The sequence below is a fragment of the Ctenopharyngodon idella genome, chromosome 12 (assembly GCF_019924925.1).
Source record: "Ctenopharyngodon idella isolate HZGC_01 chromosome 12, HZGC01, whole genome shotgun sequence".
NCBI lineage: Eukaryota > Metazoa > Chordata > Actinopteri > Cypriniformes > Xenocyprididae > Ctenopharyngodon > Ctenopharyngodon idella.
The window spans coordinates 19,247,439-19,273,593 of NC_067231.1; the positions used below are offsets into that span (position 1 = coordinate 19,247,439).

At 36.4% G+C, this 26,155-nt stretch overlaps 1 protein-coding gene across 2 annotated transcripts in view; it reads right to left on the reverse strand.

The window, feature by feature from the left end:
* The window catches only part of myo1d (myosin 1D), a 76,879-nt gene extending 51,907 nt beyond the window's left edge, over positions 1–24,972 (reverse strand). The window contains exons 1-10 of one of the 2 annotated variants that reach the window (XM_051914238.1): positions 24,352–24,972; positions 24,164–24,251; positions 7,147–7,355; positions 4,896–4,989; positions 3,263–3,428; positions 2,827–2,880; positions 2,429–2,524; positions 1,419–1,535; positions 1,120–1,323; positions 40–185 (exon numbers count right to left, since the gene is read on the reverse strand). In XM_051914238.1, coding sequence (XP_051770198.1) covers positions 40–185; positions 1,120–1,323; positions 1,419–1,535; positions 2,429–2,524; positions 2,827–2,880; positions 3,263–3,428; positions 4,896–4,989; positions 7,147–7,355; positions 24,164–24,251; positions 24,352–24,367 — 1,190 coding nt within the window. In that variant the 5' untranslated portion in view covers positions 24,368–24,972. Of the gene's footprint in view, positions 1–39; positions 186–1,119; positions 1,324–1,418; positions 1,536–2,428; positions 2,525–2,826; positions 2,881–3,262; positions 3,429–4,895; positions 4,990–7,146; positions 7,356–24,163 lie in introns of both variants that reach the window. The other variant, XM_051914239.1, reaches the window with a different exon arrangement.
* Positions 24,973–26,155: the final 1,183 nt, after the last annotated feature.

Here is a 26,155-nt window from a genome sequence, read left to right on the forward strand (position 1 = left end):
AAGATCCTCATATCTGTACGGAACAGCATATACTCTCACCTGTTATTCTGAAAGATCTCAAAGCCATAGATGTCCAGGACTCCAATGACTGTGTTCTTCCCATGAACCTTGGCGTCATAGTTTTTCACCTCAATGATGTCATTGATTCTTCCCACAATCCAACAGAAAAGCCGCTCATAAATGGCCTGTGAGTAGCAAATAAAGAGGAGTGAAACTGGTGGAAGAAGAAACGTAGATGTGAATAGTTTAGTCAGTCAACCAAATTTGTCTGTCTTGGTCAAGCTTTTTATTATAATTGTACAGCTACGAAATTTTTTTTTTCTTCTCTATAGCTATGAAAGTATTGTAAAAAGAGAAATATCAACAGTAAATAAAGACATAAGGAATATATAAGCTACCATTCAAACGTTTGGGGTCAGTAAAACTTTATGCTCACCAAGTCTGCATTTATTTGAACAAAAATACATTAAAACAGCAATTTCTGAAAGATTATTACAATTTAAAATAATTGTTTTCTATTTTAATATATTTTAAAATGTAATTTATTCCTGTGATGGCAAAACTGAATTTTCAGCAGCCATTACTCCAGTCTTCAGTGTCACATGATCCTTCAGAAATCATTCTAATATGCTGATTTAGTGCTCAAGGAAAGTTTCTTATTATAATCACAGTTGAAAAAAGGTTGTGCTTCTTAATATTTTTGTGTAAACCATGACACGTTTTTCAGGTTTAAAGGAATATTTGAAATAGAACGTTTTGTTTCTTTTGAAAAAAAAAAAAAAAAAAAAATCTTACTGATCCCAAACTTTTGGTAGTGTGTATGTATATATGATGTGTGTGTGTGTATGTGCAATTTTATTACACTTGTACACTATATAAATACTAAAATATACAAACATACCTCAGATATACAGTGCAGAAGGTGACATTATCATTATCATTACAGTGAACCAAAACAATCATGCATCATATTTAGGGCCTGTAGAAGTTTTAATTCAGACATTGGCATAAATTTCATATGCAAATTATTGGTCCAGCAGGTTTATTTACAGCTGCGTTACCACAATTTTGTTTGTCTCCTGAAAAAAAAAAAAAGACTCCCAGAGTCCCAATTCATACCTTGGCCAAGGCATCACGACCATAACTGGCCTCTTGATGAGTATGCTGTTTGTCAATCACATCACGCCCGGTGGCCACAGTGCGATAGAGCAGAGCCTTCTCTACATTCTCCTCTTTGGTGGACAGCAAATCCCCCAGCACTGACACTAGCTTAGAGTTCTCAATGAGAGTCACATCTCCATCACTTCCAAACTTCAGATTTCCCTGGAAAGATTAAATAATTCATCAATCAATAAGTTTGGGCTACACTAGCTGCAGTTGGTAATACTTTCTGAACAAGCTTAGGAAATACTACACACCAGATGCAAGATGGTAGCCAGAATTTTGTAGACTGTCTGAATCTCCTCTACAGTGAAGCCAATGACCTTCATGGCATCAGCGACAGCTTTATATTCAGCAGTGTCATTTATAGACGACTACAAGATTGGAAAGAGAATCTAGATGAGTTACGGTCACAAACAAAAGCACATCAAGATTAAATAATGTTTAGTTAAAACATCCTCTTCCTGATCTTGCTTTTAACAGTACATGCTATTAATTCAGCTTTAGGGATAACAGCACGGTCAGTCTTTACCGAAATGTAGACTGGCTAAAAGCCTTTCATTTAGTGAAGGTAAATCAATGATATTGAAATGGGAGGTCATTAAACCTACTATTAGTTTCACATTGAATTGATAGCAGTGCAATTAAAAGCTGGAAATTGCTGACACAGCTACTAAATCCCCAGACTTCCTAAAGCAAAAGCGCAACACTCAAATCTGTAATTATGCTGGCATACTCATTGCTAACAGCTCCAGCAGAGTAACACTGATTTCATACAGCAGGAACCTTTTGCAGCCACAGTTGTGCTGGACAGAGTGTGAAGTTTAGCCAGCATGTTCACCTACAAAAGACTTGGGAACTGGCATGAAATGTTTAAAACACCCCAGGCTGTTTGTTTCAGACCTCTGTGAGTTCAGCAATCCAGCCTGTTCCATGACGACACCTTGTTTGTTGCTATAAATTTGTTTTCGCGCCCGCTCATTAAACTCCCTGCAGAAGCAATGGAACAGTGCTGGGTGACTCAACAGGCTATTACAAATAGGTTTTAAAATGCACCAATGGCTACTGTACCCAGGAACAACAATAATCAAATTCCCTGCACAATTATTTGTGATTTCCCCTGCAATGATTTTATTTTCCAGAGATCCCAAAGAAGGTCTTGAGATCCTTTATGATATCTATGAAAACCCAGCAAAATTTTCTGTATAATATTACATGAACATTACCACCCATAATGGTCTCTTTTAATTTGTACTTGGTGCAATACCTTTATCTGGCCTCCGACTTTAATGTAGGTGTATGCTGTGGGATCTCTTTGAATGTGCAACGACCGCAGCTGAGCATCTGGAGCTCCTTTCACCAGCTGAAAAACACATTTAAAAGCACTTTTGACTTTCCCCACAGGATCATTTCTCTTGTGTTGATATGGTGAAGCATGTAAATTATAGTCTTGATAATAATGGTTTGCAGAGCACTAAAAGACAGATGGAATTGTTCTAATGTTTTGAAGCGATAGGACATTATTTTGTAGGGGCAATAAAAGTGAGAAATGATTGGCCTTTGAAGGCTCTGACAGTGGAGCCATAAACAAGTTTAGTAGGATTTGTCTGGTGTCTAGCATCATAAAAACAGCATATCAACTCCTGCGACGAGTCCTTCACTCACCTGGTAGAAAGAGTGGAAACTCCTCTCTCCTTCCTGCTGAAAAATGACTCGGGACTAAGTAAGAAATCAAAAACAAGTGTTAAGGATAAAAATCATATGCATTTATAATAAACATAAAAATGTCACAGCTTCTCCAGCACACATAAAACGATCAAGCAAGACAAAACTGAGTGGTGTGTGCCCGAGCAAAACGGTCTGCAATAATGATAGGGTGTTGTGGGTGGTTGTTTTGTGAATGTTTTAAACACATCGCTATGTGGTCATTTCTAGGGTGGTAGTTAGGTGGCAGTTTTTTTGGGTGGTTTTGAAAGATTGAGATATATTTTATATATATATATATATATATATATATATATATATATATATATATATATATATATATATATGACCCTATGAAAGAGTCAGTTCTAAGCTGCTCTTCTTTAGCACCCCCTACCTTCTCAAGCAGGTAGTTGTTGATATGGCCACCAATGGGGTCTCCCTTAAAATCAAAGTTGATATCCATGTACTTGCCGAACCGGCTGGAGTTATCATTACGGTTGGTCTTGGCATTCCCAAAAGCCTCCAGGACACAGTTGGACTTCAGCAGCATGTTTTTCACCCTGTATAAACACACACTCTTTTCATTTCTACAACATTTATAAGCCACTTATGTATCATTTCACCACTACAGCTAAATGAGCGTCAGTATTAATATGAGGCTGATGGATCTGATTGCTCCTGACATTTGGTATTAGAATAAATACACTAATCTGTCTGTTTGAAGCCTTTACGAGCCAGTATGCATGGTTATATCTGGCTATTTTAGTGTATATAGTATCACCATGTGGTATCCCAGCATGGTGGTTAAGAGTGCTTCAGAGGATGATTTATGGGGCCTGCTGCATCGGTCAGACCACAGAATGCTCAGCATTGGTTCTCCTGCCGTACAGACATGCATGACCTACACTGCACATTGGAGGAAAGTGCCCTGCTTAGTGCCTGACAGGCTGAAGAGGTCCTAACTCTACTGTTGCAAGCCTTTCAGGCATTATGCGGGACATTTTCCTCCATTTTGTGACCCAAATAGCTACAACATCCTGTAAAATTCCACTTTGCTTTTGCATTGGGCCTATAGCAGTGTCGCCTAGACTTCTTTCTCTTTAGGCATCCCAAAAGCACCATTAAAGTTAATTATTTTTAATTATCTTTTTACCGCCCTAATAATTTATTTATTTTAAAGTCATAATTTCAGTTTTATCGGTTTAGCAAAGCAAAATCGAAATTTTATTACCCTCTAAAATCTGCTAAGTATCCCCTCAAGTATACTATATGTTACCCTTGTTGGAAATTACTATACACTTTTTTTGGCATAACTTTAGATGTACTTCCTGGAAAATATTTTCCGCTGATCAATGCCCAGTTTTGAAAGAGCTTTAACCTTTAGCAAGCAGAGAAAATAAACCATATCTACAGGGTACAATAACAGTGATATGAAATGTAGCACAAAGCATTATACATCTAAAAGTGTATAACAGTTACAAAGCCTGATTTTATTGTTAAGATAGTTAAGATACAAGAATGAAGGTCTATGCAGAATGTTGCAGTAGAGATATATAAAGATCTTTATGATTAAATAAACATTACAAGCCTGAAATACTGAGCGCTACATTTCTCAATCTACATAGATAAAACAAAGATAAAGAATGAAGCACAGTAGATTTTCCTATCATTTATTCACCAAGCTTGACTTAGATCCATCATATTTCAATTAGTGTGACCCAGCACTATTTTAATCTCTGCCCTACATTTCACTTCTATCACCATTGCTCCCTGTGAGGCTAATTCCAATGTATTATTCATTCACTCACTATGAGAAACTTTGAAAATTATGCTTTCTCTTAGTCGTACCTAAGCAAAGATTCGTATGATTATGAATGATATCCACATAAACAACATCAAATACTTGTGAAATGCTCAGCGGTTGTTGATTATAACATTAAGGAGGCATGCTATGCAGCATGGTCTTAATATGACTCATCACTGCAGCAGCGTGGAGAGAGAAACAAAAAGGCTTTTGTTGTACGTACCTCTCCACCTCTGCTCTTTGGCTGGGATTGGTGATAGCAGCAATATATTGCATAATGTATTTACTAGCCTCTGTTTTTCCAGCTCCGCTCTCCCCTGCAAAATAAACAAACAATGACTAATGCTTTATAGATATAATTATATAATTGGATAAAATAAAGTAAATACCATTAAATTCTATGAAATACAATCTGAGACCGTTGGTGAAAATGTGTCTATTTTGCAAGCAAATTTGTAAGAACATACATAAATAGCATACCAATTCGAATGAAAAATGAATTGAAAATTTTACATTTGTAGTATTTTTATTTTTGAACTTCACTGTACACTCCTGTTGAAAAGGTTGGAGTGAGTATTTTAAGAAATTAATACTCATTGCATTAAATGCATTAGGATGCATTAAATTGATCAATCAAAATTTTGGCAACAGATTACAAGCAATATTATTAATTAAATTTAACAAATAGAATTGAGTTAGAATTAATCAAATTAATTCCTTAAATGTCAACCATTTAAAATGAGTAAAATTTAAGTAAAATTTAAACAAAATATCTAAATAACAGACAGACATCAAAGATTAATTAAGAACTCTTTATTTTTTTGCCAACATTGAAGACACCTGATGATAACAAGCAGAATCACTGAAGGAAAGAGAAACACAAGAATTAACAGAGGTTTAGATGTTGATGTTGATTGTATTGAAAATCATTATGGTGATCAGTGTTTCATTTAGTTGGGCATTTTGACTCTTTGCTTTTTATGTCACATTGTGTTTTTTGTAATGGTGTTTGCTAATTTTACACATTTTAAATGGTTGACTTTTAAGGAATTAAATTCGATTAATTCTAACTCAATTCTTATATGTTGAATTTAATTAATAATATTGCTTGCAATCTGTTGCCACAATTTTAGCTAGAGCTAGAGCATATTACTTTTTACAGTGTAGATTACATTTATTAAAATCACATTTTTCTTAAAATATAAACAAGTTAGTTTAATAGTAATAATATTCACAATATTACTGTTTTTAATTATCATAAGTATCAAATACACATTTTTGCATTTCCCTAGAACAGAGAGGAAGTCTAGGAGGAAAAATTAAGGCTACAAACAAAAAAGATCCAAATATCACTCTTCTGAGTTGTTTGGTAAGGCCCTTAACCTATTTTTCGTTTAAGACAGTATTACGCTAAACCACAAAAAAAGTGCTCATGGAATTTATTTGTTAAATTAAGACAAAATTATGCTCTAAATAAACAGCAAGTTCCTCTATTTGCCACAAGATGGCACCACACATACCAAATATTTTTGAAGTGTAGTCACCACCTGTGGTCACTCTCTGGATAATAATCCATGTTTTCTTATAGAGGCAATATCTGAGTGGTCACCAGATTATTCCCCTTGAGCTATGTGCCCCACCTCAGCATAGTTCCACAGTGACCCAGACAGAAAACAGATACCATCTCAAAGAGACATTATTGTAGAAATTGTTAAACAACCATATTGTCGTTAATCTTTTTCAAACAATGGGCATGTCTTGAGAAAACAATTTGCTCATGCACTGAACTCTATTGTGAGCTTCTTCTCAAGCAGTCCACTGTGACTGGGAAACCACACACCACGTCACTGGCAAGCAATTCTCATCAGACCACAGATCTAATCACATCATTCCCAGTCATGCTGAGGCCTCACAAGAAGACCCCGGAAAGCCTGTATTCCAGTAAGGCCTGTTATTTAATCAGATAGAAGGAAGACAATAGGCTGCTTTTAGTATTATTTGAAGATTAAAGGGATAGTTCACCCGAAAATGAAAATGATCCCATGATTTACTCCCCCTCAAGCCATCTTAGGTGTATCTTCTTTCAGACGAACACAACTGGAGATATATCTAAAAACATCCTGGCTCTTCCAAGCTTTATAATGGTAGTGAATGGGGGGCGTTCATCAATACGTCATGCGTTGGGTCAGGGGTCACTCTTTCGCTGCAAATCGATGCATACGGCCATCTGCCGGAAGCTAGTTATTATAGTTAATAATAAAGTTTTAAATATGGATATTTCTCTTACAAAAACCAATCGCTTCACTTCAGAAGGCCTTAACTAACCCCCTGGAGCTGTATGGATTATTTTTAATTTTCATTTTTGGGTGAACTATCCCTTTAAGTAATGCCTTTTTTTCCTTAAATCATAAGATTACTGCTCCTCAGAATTACCCATAAGCTTGATTGTGAGTCACAACACAGACATAGTCTACCTGAGATAACAATGCAAGTGTCTTTGTTCCTCCTCTTCATGGCTTTGTACGCAGCATCTGCAATGGCGAAAAGATGTGGCGGTCGCTCGTACAACTCTCTGCCTTTGTACTGCTCGATGATGTCCCGCCCATAAATGTTCATGGCACGGTAAGGGTTAACCGACACCACCACTTCTCCAATGTAGGTGTAGATACGACCCTTTTCAAACCTGCAGCAGAAAGACGAGCACATTATTGATTTGCTGTTTTCACATTCATGCATATGGACTATTTGTTTAACCATGATAAAAGATCTGTTTGGTTTGTGGTCAGTGTGGCTTGTATAATCATATGTCAGTGCCTTATGTAAATAAAGGGCAGCTTAATGAATTATCTCGGTCAGGAATCAAAAGCAAATAAAAAGCACAGGATAGTCAATGTTTCATGAGCTGCATAATCTGTTTGCACAATAATAAATCCTGAATTTTGTATTTTCAGGCTGGTTAGTGCTGGACCAGCACCAGCCAAATTGACTAGTCATTCAGACAGCCCAACGACTATTATATCTCCACATCCACCCTAAACTCCTTGGTCGCATGAAGCCAACAGTTGACGTTTACCCTGCTTTGAAAAAGCAGGCTGTTTTGAGCTCCATCCTCAGGGGAACCTGACTTCCTTGTTCTTCCGAGCAGACCTGGGTCAAGCCTAGTAGAATAAAGCATCCTTTCTTCTCAACCTGTGGGTTTGCCAAGCCTCCCTCATCTCCATCCTGCCCCAGTCAGTGTGCTTAAAAGTTTGAGGCATGACCTCATAATCTCATACTGAACTAAAAAAGCCATATTATGCCCATTTACAAAGTCTTTTTTGTTTTGGGTCTACTAGAATCAAATAACATTATATTTCACATATTTTACATTGTTGCAGCACCTCTCTTCCCAGTCTGGCAGTAACGCTCAGTTACTGTCTCTATGAAGCCTCTCCTTTTGAAAGCGTAATGTGCTCTGATTGGTCAGCTAGACTTGTGTGTTGTGATTGGTTAACTGCTTTGAGCGTGCTTTGGAAATGTCATGCCCCTTTATCATAACCGTTGAGTTTCAACACATTACTAATGTACTCAACCAGGCCTCGTCCCCTTTTTTTTTTGTGTATGCCATGGGCGGGATTTATTTAAAGGTGCAGTAGGAGATCTGGGAAATGCTAACGTTAACCTGCTAGCATTGACAGCATACGATTCCACTCTCCCTGCAAATCGCCGTCCAAAGCCACGCCTCCTCCAAAACACACACACACACACACACAGCTGCTCTCGGTAAAGCATCACAAGAGACGGTGTTAAACTACCTCATGTCTCAAAGCACATGACATTACAATAATAATGAACATAAATAACTTGTACGTGACTGCTGCAGATTAATTTCGGTGTTGATACTGTTGACATGGAAATGCATAATTCCAAGTCTGACTGAACAGGTCCGGTTAGAACGTCACGGGTTGCCATCTCTTAATTACGGCAGTTATGGCACGACCGCAGCATAAGCTCGTTGTTTTGATTCGGTAGGAACTGTAAAAGGTGGCTGTTGTTTGTTTGCGGTGCCCCGTCACGGTCTGTCTGTAACATGTAGTGCATAGCATGAAACGCGCTGATGACATAAGGAAATGTAAAAACATACACTGACAGGCAGATAGAACATCGTATTACTTCATTCGGACCAAATATAAAGCTTGGATGGATATTTTATGGTCCTACACCTTCTACAGACGATATGCATTTATAAAAATACAGAACATTTAACATAGTGATAGCTATCAGGATATAAGGAGAATTTCAACCAGTGTAAGAAAAAATGTTTCTGTAGAAAATCACCTATTGCACCTTTAAACTAGGAATTTTGAGAGATGTATATTTCCAGAAGAAAACTCAAGACTACAATCAAGTTCAGAAACAGTGTTTACTAATATAGAGAATAACTCCCTTTGGAGTGGACTTTTTTGCTTTGTAAACTTGCAGAATTTCTCATGCTCAAACAGCAACATTACACACTAAAGAATGTTGAAAATGTAAAAAAGCATAATACATCCTCTTTACATCCCCTTCTGACTCAATTAATTAAATTTTAACATCCAGGTATAAGTTGAACAGTTAGACTCAGTAGTATTAAGAACTGCTTCAGTCCTCAGGGAGTACCTTACTTACACCCCGCAGAGCAGAAATGTACCATACAACAACATTCACACAAACAAGTCACAGAAACAGGCCTCAATTCCCTCAGGCCTTCTCACAAATGCATCAGGGATTCATAGAATGAGCAGCGATTATTTAAACAAGAATAAATCACCATGGACACATCATGAAGCATATTTAAAACAAATTCAGTCAGATCCAAGTGTGCAAATGGTGTATGTATTTTAAAACTCACCCAAATTAATTCACCCAAAAGACTAAAATTGTCAACATGATGTCACCCTTTCGTTGCTACATTTATGTTACAAAAGACTTCTATTTTGAATATATGAACTCTCTATTAATCAGAGAATCATGATAAAATATGTATCACAGTTTCCACAAAATCATTAAGCAGCTTGACTATTTTCAACATTGATAATAATAAGAAATGTTTCAGGCATGGCAGTGATGGCAGTGATGCTTGTGCCTTTGGTGGCAGCAGCCTGTCAGACCAGCCCTAGAGCAGTATGCATGAAAAGGCTCTTTTGTGCCAGCCTGCGGGGTAGGATACTGCGGTGTACCCGCTCCATTGTTCTTCTGTCAATGTGAGGTCTGTGTGTAAGGAGCAGAGGCCAGGCCTCCACACCCCAACACAGCAGGCTGACTCTACTCACCCACATCAGCCCCTAAGGGACAACAAAGTCAACTAATGACAATGCCAGAGGGGTCATTTTGAACTATATGATCATATTTGAACTATCCATTTTCCTAATAAAGAGATTGTAGTGTTCAATTCAGAACTTAAAGATGCAATATCTTACATTTTTTAATTTATCGTTTACATCTAAGGCCCAATTAAAATGTTAGTCTTTTTTTTTTGTACCAAAATAGTCAATTTAGTTTTTCATAAGTTTACATCCTGATATTTAATCTTGAATTTTTAGAGTACAATGAACTCTTTTATCTGAAAAGTTCAAGTAAATTTATTCTACATTACATGATTATTCCTCATAATTCAGAAGTATGTGGCATTGATGGCAAAAAAAATCTATTAAAAAAAAAATGTGTTATAAAAAATTATTTAATCTCTCGTATTGAAGAAACTAACAGCTGTAAATAAAGAAATTGGAAATGAATAATGCTTTTCTACAGTGTGAGCAAAGTCATAATAACCCACATTTTTTCACTTTACATTACTGATCAAAAGATTTGGATTGGTGAAGATTTAATGTTTTTAAAAGAAGTCTCTTATGCTCACATGGCTGCATTTATTTAATCAAAAATATATTACAATTTAAAACAACTTTCCCATTTTAATATATTTAGTAGTTTATTCCTATGATGGCAAAGCTGAATTTTCAGCAGCCATTACTCCAGTCTTCAGTGTTTTTGTTTTGGTGTCCCGGATCACAACAGTGGATTATATGTTTGTATGGAGCATTTGACTGCAGATCATTTTGAAAACGAGGCACATTGTTATCTAGAGTTTGCAAAGAAACTTTTGTTGAAAGATGAAGCAGCTAACTGTATTGGATCTGAGAGCTCCATCGCAAACCTTAAGAAAACAATATCATAATTCTTTGTCTGTAAATTAAATTGTTTCCGCATGTATATTTGTTTTTGCAAAATTATTATTAAAATTATAAGTGAACCTCAATGAACATATTAAAATAAAAATATACATGTCATGACCCCTTTTAATGCATCCTTGCTAAATAAAATTATTCATTAATGACCCAAAACGTTTAAATGGTAGTGTACATTGTATTTGCAAACTCAGTGGCTCATGAAACTCTGCGAAACTCTAGGAAAGGACAACCAACACCATGATTTTCTCTCCATTGATTCCACCCTCTTGACACCCTGTCATTAAGCCCTCTGTCAAAGTCATAGTCCAGACATATTGTCGAGATCGCTTTCATTAATGTCACAGCACACAGCACAAGCCACTGAATCCCCCATCTGTCCTCTTATCACAACTCGGCCAGTCGCAAATCCACTACGATTCTGAGAACCTGTCTGTAAATCTTGCTAATTCCATTGCGTTTCATTTTCATCTAGAGACATGACTAACCCTTTAGATTTGCCCTGCTCATAGAGGACAACTGCCCTCAGAAATCAATTGTGATTGAAACACCAGCATGCCATGAGGTGTGTGCGGGAAAGCACAGAACCATCATCTCCCATCTGCTTCTACAATCAGATTATCATCAACACCTGATAAGCAGGCCTATACAGAATCTACTCTTGCTTAAATCAAGATGAAGCTTCATAGATTTACCCAGCTCTACTTTAACTCATTTTACCATATTTACCCCCTTGAAAGTGCAAAAAAGTAATCAAAGTCATTGAGTCAGTGTTCCTGAAAATTCAGTGTGTTTCTCATCAGGCAGGTCAACATACAGAGATCAATATAAAGTTTTTGGACAGAGGAGGGCTTTAAGGTGGGGTCCAGGATTTAGAAGTTTTCCTGGGAGTAAGCAGGGAGATCTGGGAAGGGCAGTCGTGGCTGAAGCTCTGTCATCCTTTCTCCTCCAATTCCCAGAAGGCCTAGGGAGGGGTTGTTGTTGCATGGAGATTAAGGATGTGTGTCAGACAGCAACAGGCCACATCCTCTAACAGCTGGATCTACTCCACAGGTTGAAGCATCAGCATTATTGCCCAGTAATTTATTTTTCTGAACAAAAACAATGCGTAACTACTAGTATTTTTGTTGTTCAGAGGAAAATATTAGTTTTATTAAAAGGATAATTCACCACAAAACTGAAAATTCTGTCATCATTTACTTTATGTTGATCAAAACTATGACTTACTGTGGAACATACATATTCTGAAAAAGTTTCTGTATTCTGAGAAAAAAAAAATAGTTTTGGGCAACTATCCCTTTAATTGCTCTATACCTTTTCAATTACTTAAAAAAAGAGAAAGGAATAGAACTTTTTCAGTAAGCTAAAAGGTTTTAAAGTCAGAGCTACACCCTTCACTAACCTTTAAAACACTTGGGTCATCCGAAGTCCCAGACAATAAGGGCTTGACACCAATTTTAGAAAGGGATCACTTGCCAGGCTGAGGATAACTACTGGTTTCAGGCTTGTTTGGGTGGGTCTCTTGCGGTTATTTGCTTGTGGTTGACCGGGGTGGGGTGCAGCCTGTAAATTCCCTCACACCAGTTGCAAGTAAAAGTAAAAAGTGAGAGGAGTGAAAATTAACTGAACTGGACAGCAGTACAGCATAAATAAAAGAAGAATGGAGAATTAGAGACAAAGAGAGAGATGAAAAGATGATGTGCACACAGAGAAGAGGGAACACAGGAATATAAACGTATAAAAGCATGCAGACTAAAGTGTTGAACTTATAAGATGGTCCAACCCCTAGATAGCGCATCAAAGCCTGTGTATTCACAACCCCAGCAATGAAAGGATAATCTGTTCCTGATCCATGTTTATCCCCCGCACACAATTTTACCACCAAGCAATCAGTGTTACTCAGTCCACAGCTTAACGTAGAGCAAGCAGGGTATGACCTGATAGCGAATTGTCCTCTGGACTGTCTATCATGCAACCCCAGAGAGGTTCAGCCCAGAAGACTTTAGAGATCTCAGTTTTGTCTCAGATGTTTATCCTAAAATTCCTTAGGATAAATAAAAGAAGCGATTGTCATAAAAGTTATAAAATGAAAGCACAATAATTTGGGGAGAATGTGATGAGAAATGTTGGATATCATATTAAAACCTCTCAGATTTGATTGGAGACTTTAGTATTTTGGCAAATGGCTCTGAGCACAGTTGGAGACATTTTTCACATCTTATTTGAAACTCTAGAGGAAACACATGTAAGATTACTGGGGTCATTTTCTCAGCACTTATGCAAAAGTCTACATTTGACCTCCACTGAATCTCACGGTCTAGAGAAATAACTGAGATATTAAAGAGATGTCATTTGTGATTTTTCTTTCCTATTGGCCAACATAGGGATGCTGACATGATAAGCTACTAATACTTATTTTCATGTTATGGCATAGATGACCAATAAGTAGGGCTGTGACGAGACAGTTAGCTCACGAGACGAGACGAGACATGAGATTGACGAAATACAAGTCTACAAAAATAGTCTGCAGGTGCATCTGAAATGTTTTAACTAATCATTTTGTAATGAATGTCATTTCAGTTCTACTTTCTGTTCTGAGTATTAATTATTATATGCAGTAAAAGACAACAATACTCAAGCACTATAAAAGGTTTTGCCACAAACTCAACTGACTGGCTTCTCTCCTGTATGATTTCATATGAGTCTCTTCAGACCTTAGAAGCTAGAACTGTACATGATTTATGAGCTTCTACAACTTTTGACCTCCTAACTGAACTCCTTTCCAGAAATTGATCATAGAAATATAAACAGTATAAATAAATTGAACAGTTTTCTCTTAGTCTTAATAAGTGCAAACAATAAGTGCAACCATAATCAAAGTACAGTACTCTCTCAATATTCAAAGTGCAAATAGAGACCAAATTTTTCTTCAAGCATGATGCAGAGCTAAGAGATGGTTACAACTACACAGCCCAGCCTAAGATAGCAGTCATATTGGGAGATATTTGCGTGCATCAGGGAGCCGCTTTCAAAATGCGGGGTATTTAAATCACGTTCGAATGCGTGCTCGCGTTTTACTTTCGCTTTCGATTTCACAATGGCGCGTACTCTGTGAATAGGGAGCAGCTATGCTGAGTGCGCATTCTACAAGATAAGCCATTTGACAGACGCTTAGGCTCTGTTGTGCAACGTATCCTCCGCCATGGTCTTGTCAGTCATCGTCACTTACTCTCGTCACGTGATCAGTGAACTCTGATTCCTGCTGGAATCCGTATGACTCTGCAGCTTGTGTTGGATTAGCTGGATGGGATTGAAGCGACCGTTATCCAACTGAATTAAATGGGGGGGTTTTTTTCTATAAAAAGCAAAACGACAGTGGAGGCATATTATAAATGTAGCAGTGGCATATTCTATCCTTCTATTATTCTATTCTATTCTATTCTATTCTATCCTTTGTCAAAATAAACTAATAAATAAACACTTAAAAGTAAGATCAATCATTTCTACAAATACTATAAGTGAACTTAGGCATCACATTATTGAAATGCACAGTATAAATAATGGATATTCATTTTGAGACTTGCATTTAACAGTTATGTGTTGTGTTTTTAAAAGCAAACTTTAAGTGAACATAAGATGACATCAAATATAATATAAATGTTAAATGGAAATGAGCATGCACTATTAAACATCCAATATATCGCTTATATAAGAGACAGCTGCTGTTCTCTTGTCCCTTGAATTTAATCTTTGAAGCAGCATGCGACCCCCACCACAACAACTCTTCTCACACTTTCTAAATGAGTTTCTGTGCAACTTTACATTTGTTTGCTGTTAAACACCAGCTGCTTCTGTACTGCCGACAATCCTTTAAAGCTTAACACACACATCCTTCAACAGCAAAAAATTATTTTTCTGGAAAGCTCTTCATGCCCACTGTACTCACTTTGACTCACTCTTTTCAAGCTAACCTCCTTTACAAACATACTACTGTGAACAAAGCCTGAAAGGAGAAAATGTGTGTCCCACTTGTTAAAGCTTCAAGCCATGTCTGAAACGTGCAGCTTTCACGCTAACTTTCATTAGCTTTGCACTGACTATTCAGGAAATGAGAGCCAGGTGTAAATCTCAGAGCTCGCCAGTAAGCTGAGGTTTTTGTTATTTTGGCCCACTCCCTTCATTGTCTCCATGAGATCACAGGCACTTTTTGTTCTCCCATCAGGATGACGAAAAGAAAAAGGAGGCATGTTTTGACGATTGTGTTTCAGAGGTCAACGGTAAAGTGACTAGACAAGGCCCTAAGCCAATCTCTAACTCATCTGAGCTTTTAGCACATGGTTCTGATCCCAATATGATGTCACTGAGCAGTAGCAGAGGACATGACGGCCAACTCAAGAAGAAAAAAAGCAGACAAAAAGACAAGACCAGCCAAACAGAGTCAGACGTTACTCAGCAAGCTATTTCAAGAAGTGATCTCCATCAGGGTAAAAAGAGGGCAGGGATGGAAAGTACAAAAACAGACGAGAAAGAGAAAGAAGTACAGTTAATGAGGTAATTGGCTTAAAAATAAAGGAAATGGAGAAGCAGAGTGGAACATAGTGTGAATGTTACACCTGGCTGTATAACACGGCTGCACCGACACAGCAGGACACAGATCTGCCTGAAAATTAGGGCTGTGTATTGCCAAGAATCTGGCGATACAATACGTATCACGATACGATATATTGTGATATATTGCAATATTGTAAGAAAGGCGATATATTGCGATATTTCTTGTTATTTTTAGAAAGATCTAATTTTAGAAGAAACAGTCATAAAGAACACAACCATATGCATAAAACCTGACAAGCAACTTTATTTTATTTAATCAATACAGTATCATTTGCATTTATATCAATAATCACTATTTTGTGCAATCTAAATAAAGGGAAAATAGTAAAGTGACTGCAGGATTCTTTATGTGTATATGTTTTAAAGGTTAACAGTATAGCAGTTTTTAATTTCTAAACTATTTAACAACAGAAAGTGCACAGTCCATTCTATGACTGAATGACTGATTGTTTTATATTGAATACTGTAAAGCTGTTTGCTTTAAAGCAGTCCATTGTATAAAGTGCTATTTAAAGTACTGAACTGCAGAGCTGGTGCAACCATATCCACATCGCTATGATCAGATGCTTTCTTTCTGCTGCCACCACTGTCAATTTTGTTGTGTGTTTATTTTGTTACTGAGAGGAAAACGTGCAGTACATATCAAATATTCTATCAAAACATGGCCTATTTTGCAAACAAAATTACTCTTGTCGATTTCCTTAGAGGCTTCTTTATAGCTAAAGCCAAAATGAGTCCGCACTTCAGCTCTGTATGCCGCGGGAGCGGAATAATTCTATCGTCTTGTGAGCTGGGTTTGCTAATGCTAACACTAGCGATGCACACACCTTCACCTTGCGCTTCTCTGGCTCCGCATCAGTTTACGTTCTGAGATAACAAACACTGCCATCTAGCGGTTGGGTTTTATACAGTCTGTGGCTTAAATCGAACACAAAGCCACGAATCTTGGATGTAAATATATAAATATCGATACAGTGTTTTTGAGAATCGATACAGTATCGCCAAACATAATATCGCGATATTCACGTGTATCGATATTTTCTTACACCCCTACTGAAAATATGTGACTAAATTGTGTGATTGTCTGCATCAACGACATACAAAAATGAAATGAAGCAATGAAATACATGGCACATCATTGTGTCCAATCTAAATGTTGTTAACATTATATATAATCTCATTAATGTGTCTATGTAATGAAATCAAACCACATCATCGGTTAGAGAGAGGAAATGAGCTTCCAGCAGGGGCGAATACACAATTTGGGAGTCACTCAAGTGCACAAGGAAAAACAGAATAATGAAATTTGGGGCTATGGATATAGCCTGTTGTAAACATGAGAGAAAAAGGGGTTATGAAGAGGGTGAGGGGTCAATTCGAGATGGTAGGCTATAAACCCTAAAGACAGTAAAAGTGAGAGAGAGCTCCTCTAACATGCCTAGTGATCTCAGTGACCGCCAGCCAAGGCACACAGTCCACAAATGAGACGTCTGTGGAGCTTGAAGCTTATTCTGGGGGAAAAAAGGCCAAAAAAGCAACAGCCTTGTTTATATAAGGCCGGTGATATGTTTCAGATTACAGGGGGTTGTATGGAAATTCTTGAGGGCAGACAGGCCCTTTTCTTCGCTGGAGAGTGAGAGAAAATCAGGCTGTTTTTTGAAGCAAACTTCGAAGCAGCCTTTTGAGGGACATATTCACCTTTAGAGATTCGTCTTGCTTCTTAATGTGGAACGTGCAAAGCCTTTGACCACGCAGCAGTGCAGTTTTATGTGAAGAAAGAATTTAAAACTAGCATTGCTGGTCAACTGCATACACTAAATTAATAACTTTTTTTTTTTTTTTTACAACAGAATGAATCAATACTGATCTTACTTAAGCTGGACTTTGACACTATTTTCTTCTAGGGCTTTTGTACAGCCAACATTATCACCTTCTATCACTGTAAAGCTGCTTTGAAACAACCTGCATTGTAAAAAGTGCTATATTAATAAAGGTGACCTGACTATCATGTTTAGGATGCATGTGTCCTGGCCAGGCTACTTAACTAGCTTAACCAGCAAGATCTGATTCAGCAGGAAAATAAAGGGAAATGGATATGATCTGGAAAGTTGTTCTAAACAAAAACGGGAAACAATCCTCCAAAACAACAGGGACAGAGCTGAAACCTGTAGTAAATTACAAAAAAATAAAACAAAAATAAAAAAGTAACAAAATAAAATAAAAAATCATACAGTTTTAGAAAAATAGTACAAATGATGAAATTATTGAAATAAAAATGAATTTTTTATTATATTAATTTTTGGTGATTCAACATATTGTTTCAACACAATCCTGACAAACATATATTTTAATTTTTCCCTATTCAAGGTACTCGCATGCCTATTGCCAAGATGATCAGACCGGACTTGGGCTTAAAAGGGATTTTTGAAAGCGAACAGGTAAATCCTATCTCTAGTTGAGCAAGGAATACTATCTGTGATTATTTTATTTAAAAAATAAATAAATAAAAAAAAGACAGAAACTATGGAAGATTCGACCACACAAGGATCCAAAGCAGGCAGCAAACAAGCATGGAACTCAAAGCAGGACAAGATGTACCATGTCTTTGGTCAAAGGCTATTATAACATCACAGGTCAAATCCTTTGGGCTTGTAACATTTATATGGAAAGTATTTTTCCAGTGGAATTCTTTCTTCATCTCTCACACTGAGGACCTTTAAAAAAACAGTGCTGGTAAAAGTACCTAAATATACACACAATGCACTGACCATATAAAGATTTGTAACTGTATCATTCTTTTTTATAGGCCAAACCGTACAGTATCTCTGTTGCTGCATCTATCCTTACAGGATAGAGAAATATAGCCTTTGACTTTGTTTCTGGCTCTGCGCAGTGCACCTGAGCTCCGAGGACTTTGATCCCTCTGTTTGCAGTGCAGGATGGGAATCGGGTTGCCATGTGTCACAGCTGGACTCCACGTGGCCCTGCTGTTAAGGCAACAAGTGAGCTTTTACACCATTGATATGGGAGAGGCTTAAGTTAGACTTATTCAGCCAACAGCTTCACAGAACTGAAATCCTTAAGATTTAATATAACTATGACAGGAAGATCAAATTCAGGCACCACTATTATAAATGGTGTCTTTGTGATCTGCCCCATAAGGAATTTAATTCAAAGACGCATAGAGGCCTGAATTCATTTTCATGCCTGAGTTTATATTTGTCTTCAGTTTGTTTTTGTCCAGTGGCACCATAATGTAAATATGTAACAGAAACAAGCATCTGGGCTCAGCTTTCATCATTTCCTGTAGCCCTCTTTAAACCTAACCTTAGACCCCTACTTACGCTTATCATCCGGCTGATTTTTCTCAACAAAGACCCTGATAAAAAAACTGAGGAAATGGCACATATTTACAGCCTTCTGCTTTAAAAGTTTCCCTCATTCCACTCTATGACCACACAACACAGCACATCAATTTTTAAGCAATCATCCGCACTGGATGTGTAATTATTCTTAGGAAAAGGAAAAAAATAGACCCCTTTAACTATAAACCTGAAAAACAGCTGACTAGCAAGATATATTACAACAGTGGTTCTGTTTTTTTTGGGATGCAGACTTTACATTTCACAAAGTGACAAAAAAGTTAACAATAACGTCTTTAAAATTAAATATGAAAGTAATATCGCAATGAACTGCACAACAATATGCAAAATTATTAACATGTTGGTTTAGCAAGATGAAGAACATGAAGAAACACTAGGCTAAATTACTTTTTTTTTATCTTGTTCTTTTGAACTTTCTATTTATTAAAAAATCTTGAAAATTTATCACAGTTTTGACAAAAATCAGCATATCACAATGATTTCTGAAGGATCATATTATTTGGCACTAAGAATTGAGTAATGGCTGCTGAAAATTCAGCTTTACCATCAAAGGAATAAATTACATCACAAATTGAGTTAAAATAGAAAATAGTTATTTTAAATTGTAATAATATCCCACAATATAACTGTTTTTACTGTATTTTGATCAAATAAATGCAACCTCGGTGACCATAAAGTCTTCTTTCAAAGACATTAAAAAAATCTCACTCAAGCCAAACTTTTAAATGGTATCAATGCAAAATGTGTGAAGAATACTCGCTTTTAAATATATAACTCTTCTGAAATCTGAAATATGCATGATTATGTGGTTTGCCACATTGTATTATTTGCATTTAGCCAGGCTGCCAACTCTCACGCATTCAGCATGAAACTCACGCTTTTATTCCACACACCCATTTTCTCACATGATGAAAAAGCATCACAGAGCAAAGAGGATGCAGTCGTCGCGTTGACAGCCAAGACAGAGCAAGTTACCTTTGATATGAAACGAAGTCTCAGCCTTCAAATTTTGTAAGATTTATTTATGAAATTCAGATGACAGATTGCTGTATAGCTTCAGAAGCGGCACTTGAACCAATCATCTCTTCCTCTTTACCACTAGTTACAGCACAAAATAAACATGAATGAACATCCATCCAAGGGTATTTCAAAAGAACCAGTACAATTTAAACTGAAACAACTGAAATTAACGTCTCATGTAGTCGCTCAGTCAGTTCCAACCATGGAAAGACGGCAATAAAACAGCCTGTAAACAATGTCACATAACGTTACATTTACCCCAGAAAAGCCATTCAGTGTCCAAACAGCTAGTAGGCTACTCTAGAGAGGAGCATTTTGAAAATTACATATTCATTATATTTTTACTCTTATATCATGAAAAAGTTATTATTATTAAAACAGCCCTATATGCAATCAGATGTTCATTTTAACCTTCAATAATAATCAAACAGCTGACAAGGTTTCTTGTATAGTTTACAAGATTGGTTAAAGGATTAGTTCACTTCAGAATTCAAATTTCCTGATAATTTACTTACCCCCATGTCATCCATGATGTTTATGTCTTTCTTTCTTCAGTCGAAAAGCAATTAAGGTTTTTGAAGAAAACATTCCAGGATTTTTCTCCACATAGTGGACTACAACTGCTACCAATGGGTTGAAGGCCCAAATTGCAGTTTTCTAGCTAATTCATCATTTTCTAAAAAATAATATAAATGTATATACTTTTTAGCCACAAATGCTCATCTTGCACTAGCTCTGCGATGCGCCACTCTTATGTAATCATGTTGGAAAGGTCCTATGTGACATAGGCAGAAGTACCGAGCAAGTGTTTACAAAGTGAATGTGCAAAGACAAAGTCAAACGCCTTTACAAAAAAAAAAAAAAAAAAAAAGGTAAAACAATGATATAAGATGATTTTGAAGTTGGAGGAGAAAATGAGATTTTTGAGTTTTTCGCCCTACCGCGGTACTTCCACTCACGTTACACGTAACCTTTTCAACGTGATTACGTAATGCGTGGTGCATCGCAGATCTAGTGCCAGACGAGCATTTGTGGTTAAAAAGTATATACTTTTTTTTTTTTTTTAGAAAATGACCGATTGTTTCGCTAGACAAGACCCTTATTCCTTGTCTGGGATCATGTAGAGCCCTTTGAAGCTGAATTGAAACTGCAATTTGGACCTTCAACCCGTTGGTAGCTGTTGAAGTCCAATATATCGAGAAAAATCCTGGAATGCTTTTCTCAAAAACCTTAATTTCTTTTTGACTGAAGAAAGAAAGACATAAACATCTTGGATGACATGGGGGTAAGTAAATTATCAGGAAATTTTAAGTCTGAAGTGAACTAATCCTTTAAGAAATATATATATATTCATATCTAAATGAATCGATATTGAATTGAACTGAATCTAAATCGAATCGCAAGCTTATGACTCAAATCGAATTATAACATCATGTCCAAGCTGAACTGAAGTTGAGAACCACTGCATTAGGATAGTGTTTCTCACTCTTAGAATGCCCGACACAAAGACTTCAAACTCATTATGCTAGTGTCTAGTACTGTGAGGGTCAAAAGTTAAGTCTCAGGAAAATGTCAATAGGAAGAGCAGCAAGGCCTCACAACAAGTTGCCAATACTCTTCCTGAGCCCATTCTTCCAGTCACTTCCAGCCATTAGACCCTTAGTGCAACTACACAAGAGTCAGAGGTTAAACTAAACTCATCATCTAAGTAAAGTGAAAATGTCTATCAAGGAAAGGTTCAACTATATATACATAAAGTATACAGTACCACAAGTTCAAACCATGAAAATTACTAGTTTGTTGATTTTTTTTAGACTTGACTTTCTTCTGAATGACACAAGATGTGACAGAAAGCTGGAAGACGCTGATTAACAACTGTTTCATCTGCAGTATCAGAGCCAGTGTCTGGAAGAATTTGGAGCATGGTCTCGGGCAGCACTTGTAATTGTTTTTGGAAATGTGCAGAAGATTGCCAAAAAATTCCCCAAGATCCTAGCGGCAGACAAAACAACACTGCCATATAAAGTCAAGCCCTGAGCACACATCAAATTAAGCAGTGATTCCAGAGTGCCTACACAAACTCTTGTTCAAAAAAGGGGGCGTTAAGTAAACACAGTCTTGGGCAGAGTTCAAATCACGCTACAATGTACAGTATGTGTCAGCAGTCCTGACACTTGTTTAACTTTGACACCTCACTGTAAGAAGCTTAAATGCTCACACCTAAACAGACTGACAAAATTGCTTTAAATCTGATGGTTAAATTATTCAGTAATAGCACTGAATAGAAAGTCTGCATTTCAAATTTGTTATATAGGAGCATTTTCAGCAGAGCAACCCCAAGCTGACTGTAAACACAGCTGATTTCACTGGATAAAATGTATCTACATTATCCAAAGGAGTTCAGCCAATTCAAATCAAGTTTTGCTTTGACATGATAAATAGTCTTTCTGAATTCAAAGCAAATAGCCTTCAAAAGGCATCACATAAAAAGCTATTTCCAGTTCAACAGCACTCTTCTTTATCACTCCAGAGGGCACAGGATGTGATCTGGCATCACATAGCTGCTGCTGTTCCAGCTGAAGCCCCAGACACAGATGTGGAGACTGAAGAATCAGGAAGCTGGCCTGGTCACACCCTCTGTAAATAACAAACTGCACACGCCATCCCCCAGCCAAGGAGAAAATCAGGCCATGGCTGAGAGAGAGAGAGAGGTGGGAAAAACAGACACCCTGTGCTTTGAGTCACTGGAACCAGTAAGCATCTCCTGCTGCTACTTAATGGCCAAGTTGTTTATCCGCATCTGCATGGTGTTTGAACAATTCATGGATTCATAATATATAGTATATACAATACTGTTCAAAAGTTTTGGGCAAGTGATGTTTTCCTTATTTAGCAAGGATGCATTAAATTGATCAAAAGTGACAGTAAAGATTTCAATTTCAAAATAATTCTGTCCTTTTGAACTTTCTATTCGTCAAAGAATCCTGAAATAATTTGTCATGGTTACCAAAACTATTTATCAGCACAACTATTTTCAACATTGATAATAAAAATATTTCTTGAGCATATCAGCATAATATTGATTTCTGAAGGATCATGTGACACTGAAGACAGGAGTAATGGCTGCTATATTTATATGAAAATATAAAACAGTGATTTTAAATTGTAACGACATTTCACAATATTACTCTTTTCTTCTTTTTTTATCAAATAAATGCAACCTTGGAGACTTCTTTCAAAAACATTTTAAAAATCTTACCAACTCCAAACTTTTAAATAGCAGGTTTAAAAAAGGGACTGAACTTTATAACCAACTTCAATTTCAGAGGTATTAATACATTTGAATTTATTATTATAATTACTTATAGTTTATTATGTGATTTAAAATATCTCCTTAAATTCACTGAAAACATTACATGCAATATCTCCATAACTAACAGGAACAAAATATGTAATTTCATGAAGGCACTAAAACTAAAAGAATTTAAATATCAAAGATCCACATATAGGTCACTAGTTAATTGACATTATCCAATTAATTTTATGGCATTGTTATATTAACCATTAACAAAAAGAGCTGCGTGCTGAAACGACATTCCCCTTCATAGTAGGTCATTTATTGACACTGTGCTGATGAGGAAATGTGATCCACATCAGCAAAAAACATAAACACAATGGTAGGATATCCACTGCAAACTTGTTTGAATAATAAGGCCAAACAGAGTGGATGTTACCATGACTAACAAACCTCAGGCCATCCCATAGCACTCTGGCTCAGCAGGTGCATCCAGTTATTTTAAGCTACAATAGAAACACATCAATGGCATGAATCCCTTTAATGTAGACATGAGATGTGTAATAAATTGTTCCCTTGACCTGAACAACTTTTAAAGCTAGTTTATTCCAAATGCATATGTTGTATCTGTCCATTAATATGATTCACACTTCAAGATGTTTTGCAAGATGATTTGAGTAACTCTTTCATCATGGCTACAGAAGATTAATGACAATGATTCAGATTTGCAGCCTATTATTAGTTACCAGTTCACAAACATATCCAATTTCGTCACTAATTTGCATCACCATGTAATATATATATATATATATATATATATATATATATATATATATATATATATAATTCAGCATTATTGGGATTTTACTTCAAAACCCAAAGCAAAGCTTTTGTCCAAATACAGGTAGGCTACAATTATCATACCTGTCCTGTACTAAAGCACATGGAAACAGGGATCCCGGTAGGTGAATTATCTTACCTGAGTTTAAGGTTGGCCATAAACTCTTCCAAAGACACATTGTCCAGAAGAACAAAGTCCGCCTTTCCGAACTCCAAACTTTCGTGTTCTGCCATTTTAACGCGTTAGGAATATAAAAAAGCAAAAAAAATGTAAAGCTAACTGTTGAATATCCCACGAATACACAAGTCAATTCGACAATAACATACCGGGGCTATAATGCATTTTCCTGAATTTGTTTACATTTGCCTATAGCGCACAATTCGTCGGCTTCTTTTCATGTTGTTAGTAAAGGAAAAAATAAAAACGGATTAGTTGGTTAACTATACGTTGTTTTCGTCTGTTAAAGGTTGAAATAGTTAAAGCCACACACTCTCCCGCCGCCTTAAAACTTAACACAAGTTTTCGAGCTTCCCGGTGTTTGAGTGATAGTCCGCTACATCGAGAGTCGCACCTCTCATCCCTTTTTCCACGAGCTTTACTCGTCTCGCCTAAACACACTGTGGCTTCGGTATCCTGCCAGTCTAACGTAAGCCCCTCCCCTCTCGGGCGCGAGCTAAACCGTACCTCTATACATGAATGACACAGTTACAAAGGTGGATACTTTTGCCGTCAACTATGGCAAGTAGTATTAACATCTGTCCCTTAAATTTTTGTTGTTACTAGCAGCAAACTTATTTTTATTACTTTATCCCAAATTATCAACGCTCAGAATTCATAGGCTACTAGTTAGAAGTGAATAGTTGATCGCTGAAAGACAGATCACCATAGACCTAGAACTACTACAGTAGGCTAAATGGCGAAAATGTTTAAATGTTACCAGCTAAAACGGAAGCTACGTGCCACTATTTGAATATTGACTGCTGTGCTAGATATAAATAGCCTATTGTAACAAATAAGTAGTAGTCATTGGAAAAATAGTACTGGTAGCTTATCTAATACATTTACTAGTGAAATTGGTTAGCATACACTGCACTGGATCGCTTACTAATGAAGAAAATAAAAATATGTGTGTTTAAAACAAAATACGTACCACTTGTTTAAATGAGCCAATGTTAAAATGAATTACCATAGTTAACATTTTAATTATCAGTAATTTGAAGGGGATATTGACATTTGAATAGTGCATAGTTAGAATTCTTTGAAGACTACTATTAGTCACCATCAGTGAGTTTCTGAATATCTCTGGAATGTCCGTCTTTCCTCTGACCATATAAGGCAATGCCTATAAAATCCCATTTGAGTGAACTGTCTAACAGTAGTTCAGCATAAAACTTCAGTTAATTAGAACATATCTGACAATAGAACTAACCAAGACCAAATTTACAGGTGTTCACAATGGTGAGTGACCAATTTTTGGTCTGCAAAAACATTAATAAATCACATTTTCGTCATTTCTTTCATGTTGTAAAACATGATTCTGGCACGTGCTGTCAACGTGTTTGCGGTAACCTCGGGACACAAGAACGTGTTTAAGTTTAATGAGGACTGAAGATGGCTTCAGGTTGCTCTGTGCAGCTACTGTATCTGTGCCCAAGTGACATCCTCCCTGATTAAACACAATGAGTTGACTCTGCTGCCCCCACCTGTGTCTCTACGACACTGGGACAATAATATTACTTTATTTAACCTCTTTACTATTACTAGCTAGTTTAACATAATAGTTATCTACTACAATAACAACAATAATAGTGTAAAAGAAAACAACATTTGTTAATATATATATATATATATATATATATATATATATATATATATATATATATAGATTTGTATGTAAATATAATTGAAATATTATATTACATATAGGCTAGTATTAATATATAAAAACATTATTATTTTCACATTTAATATTATAAAAAATACTTGTTTAGGTTTCATATATATATATATGTTTTTCTTAAGTTTACGCTATTATTATTGTTATTGTATTAGTCAGCTATTGTGGTAAACTATTTTTAAACAATATTATTTACAAAAATATAACATTAGAAATATAGGTAGGTTATATAT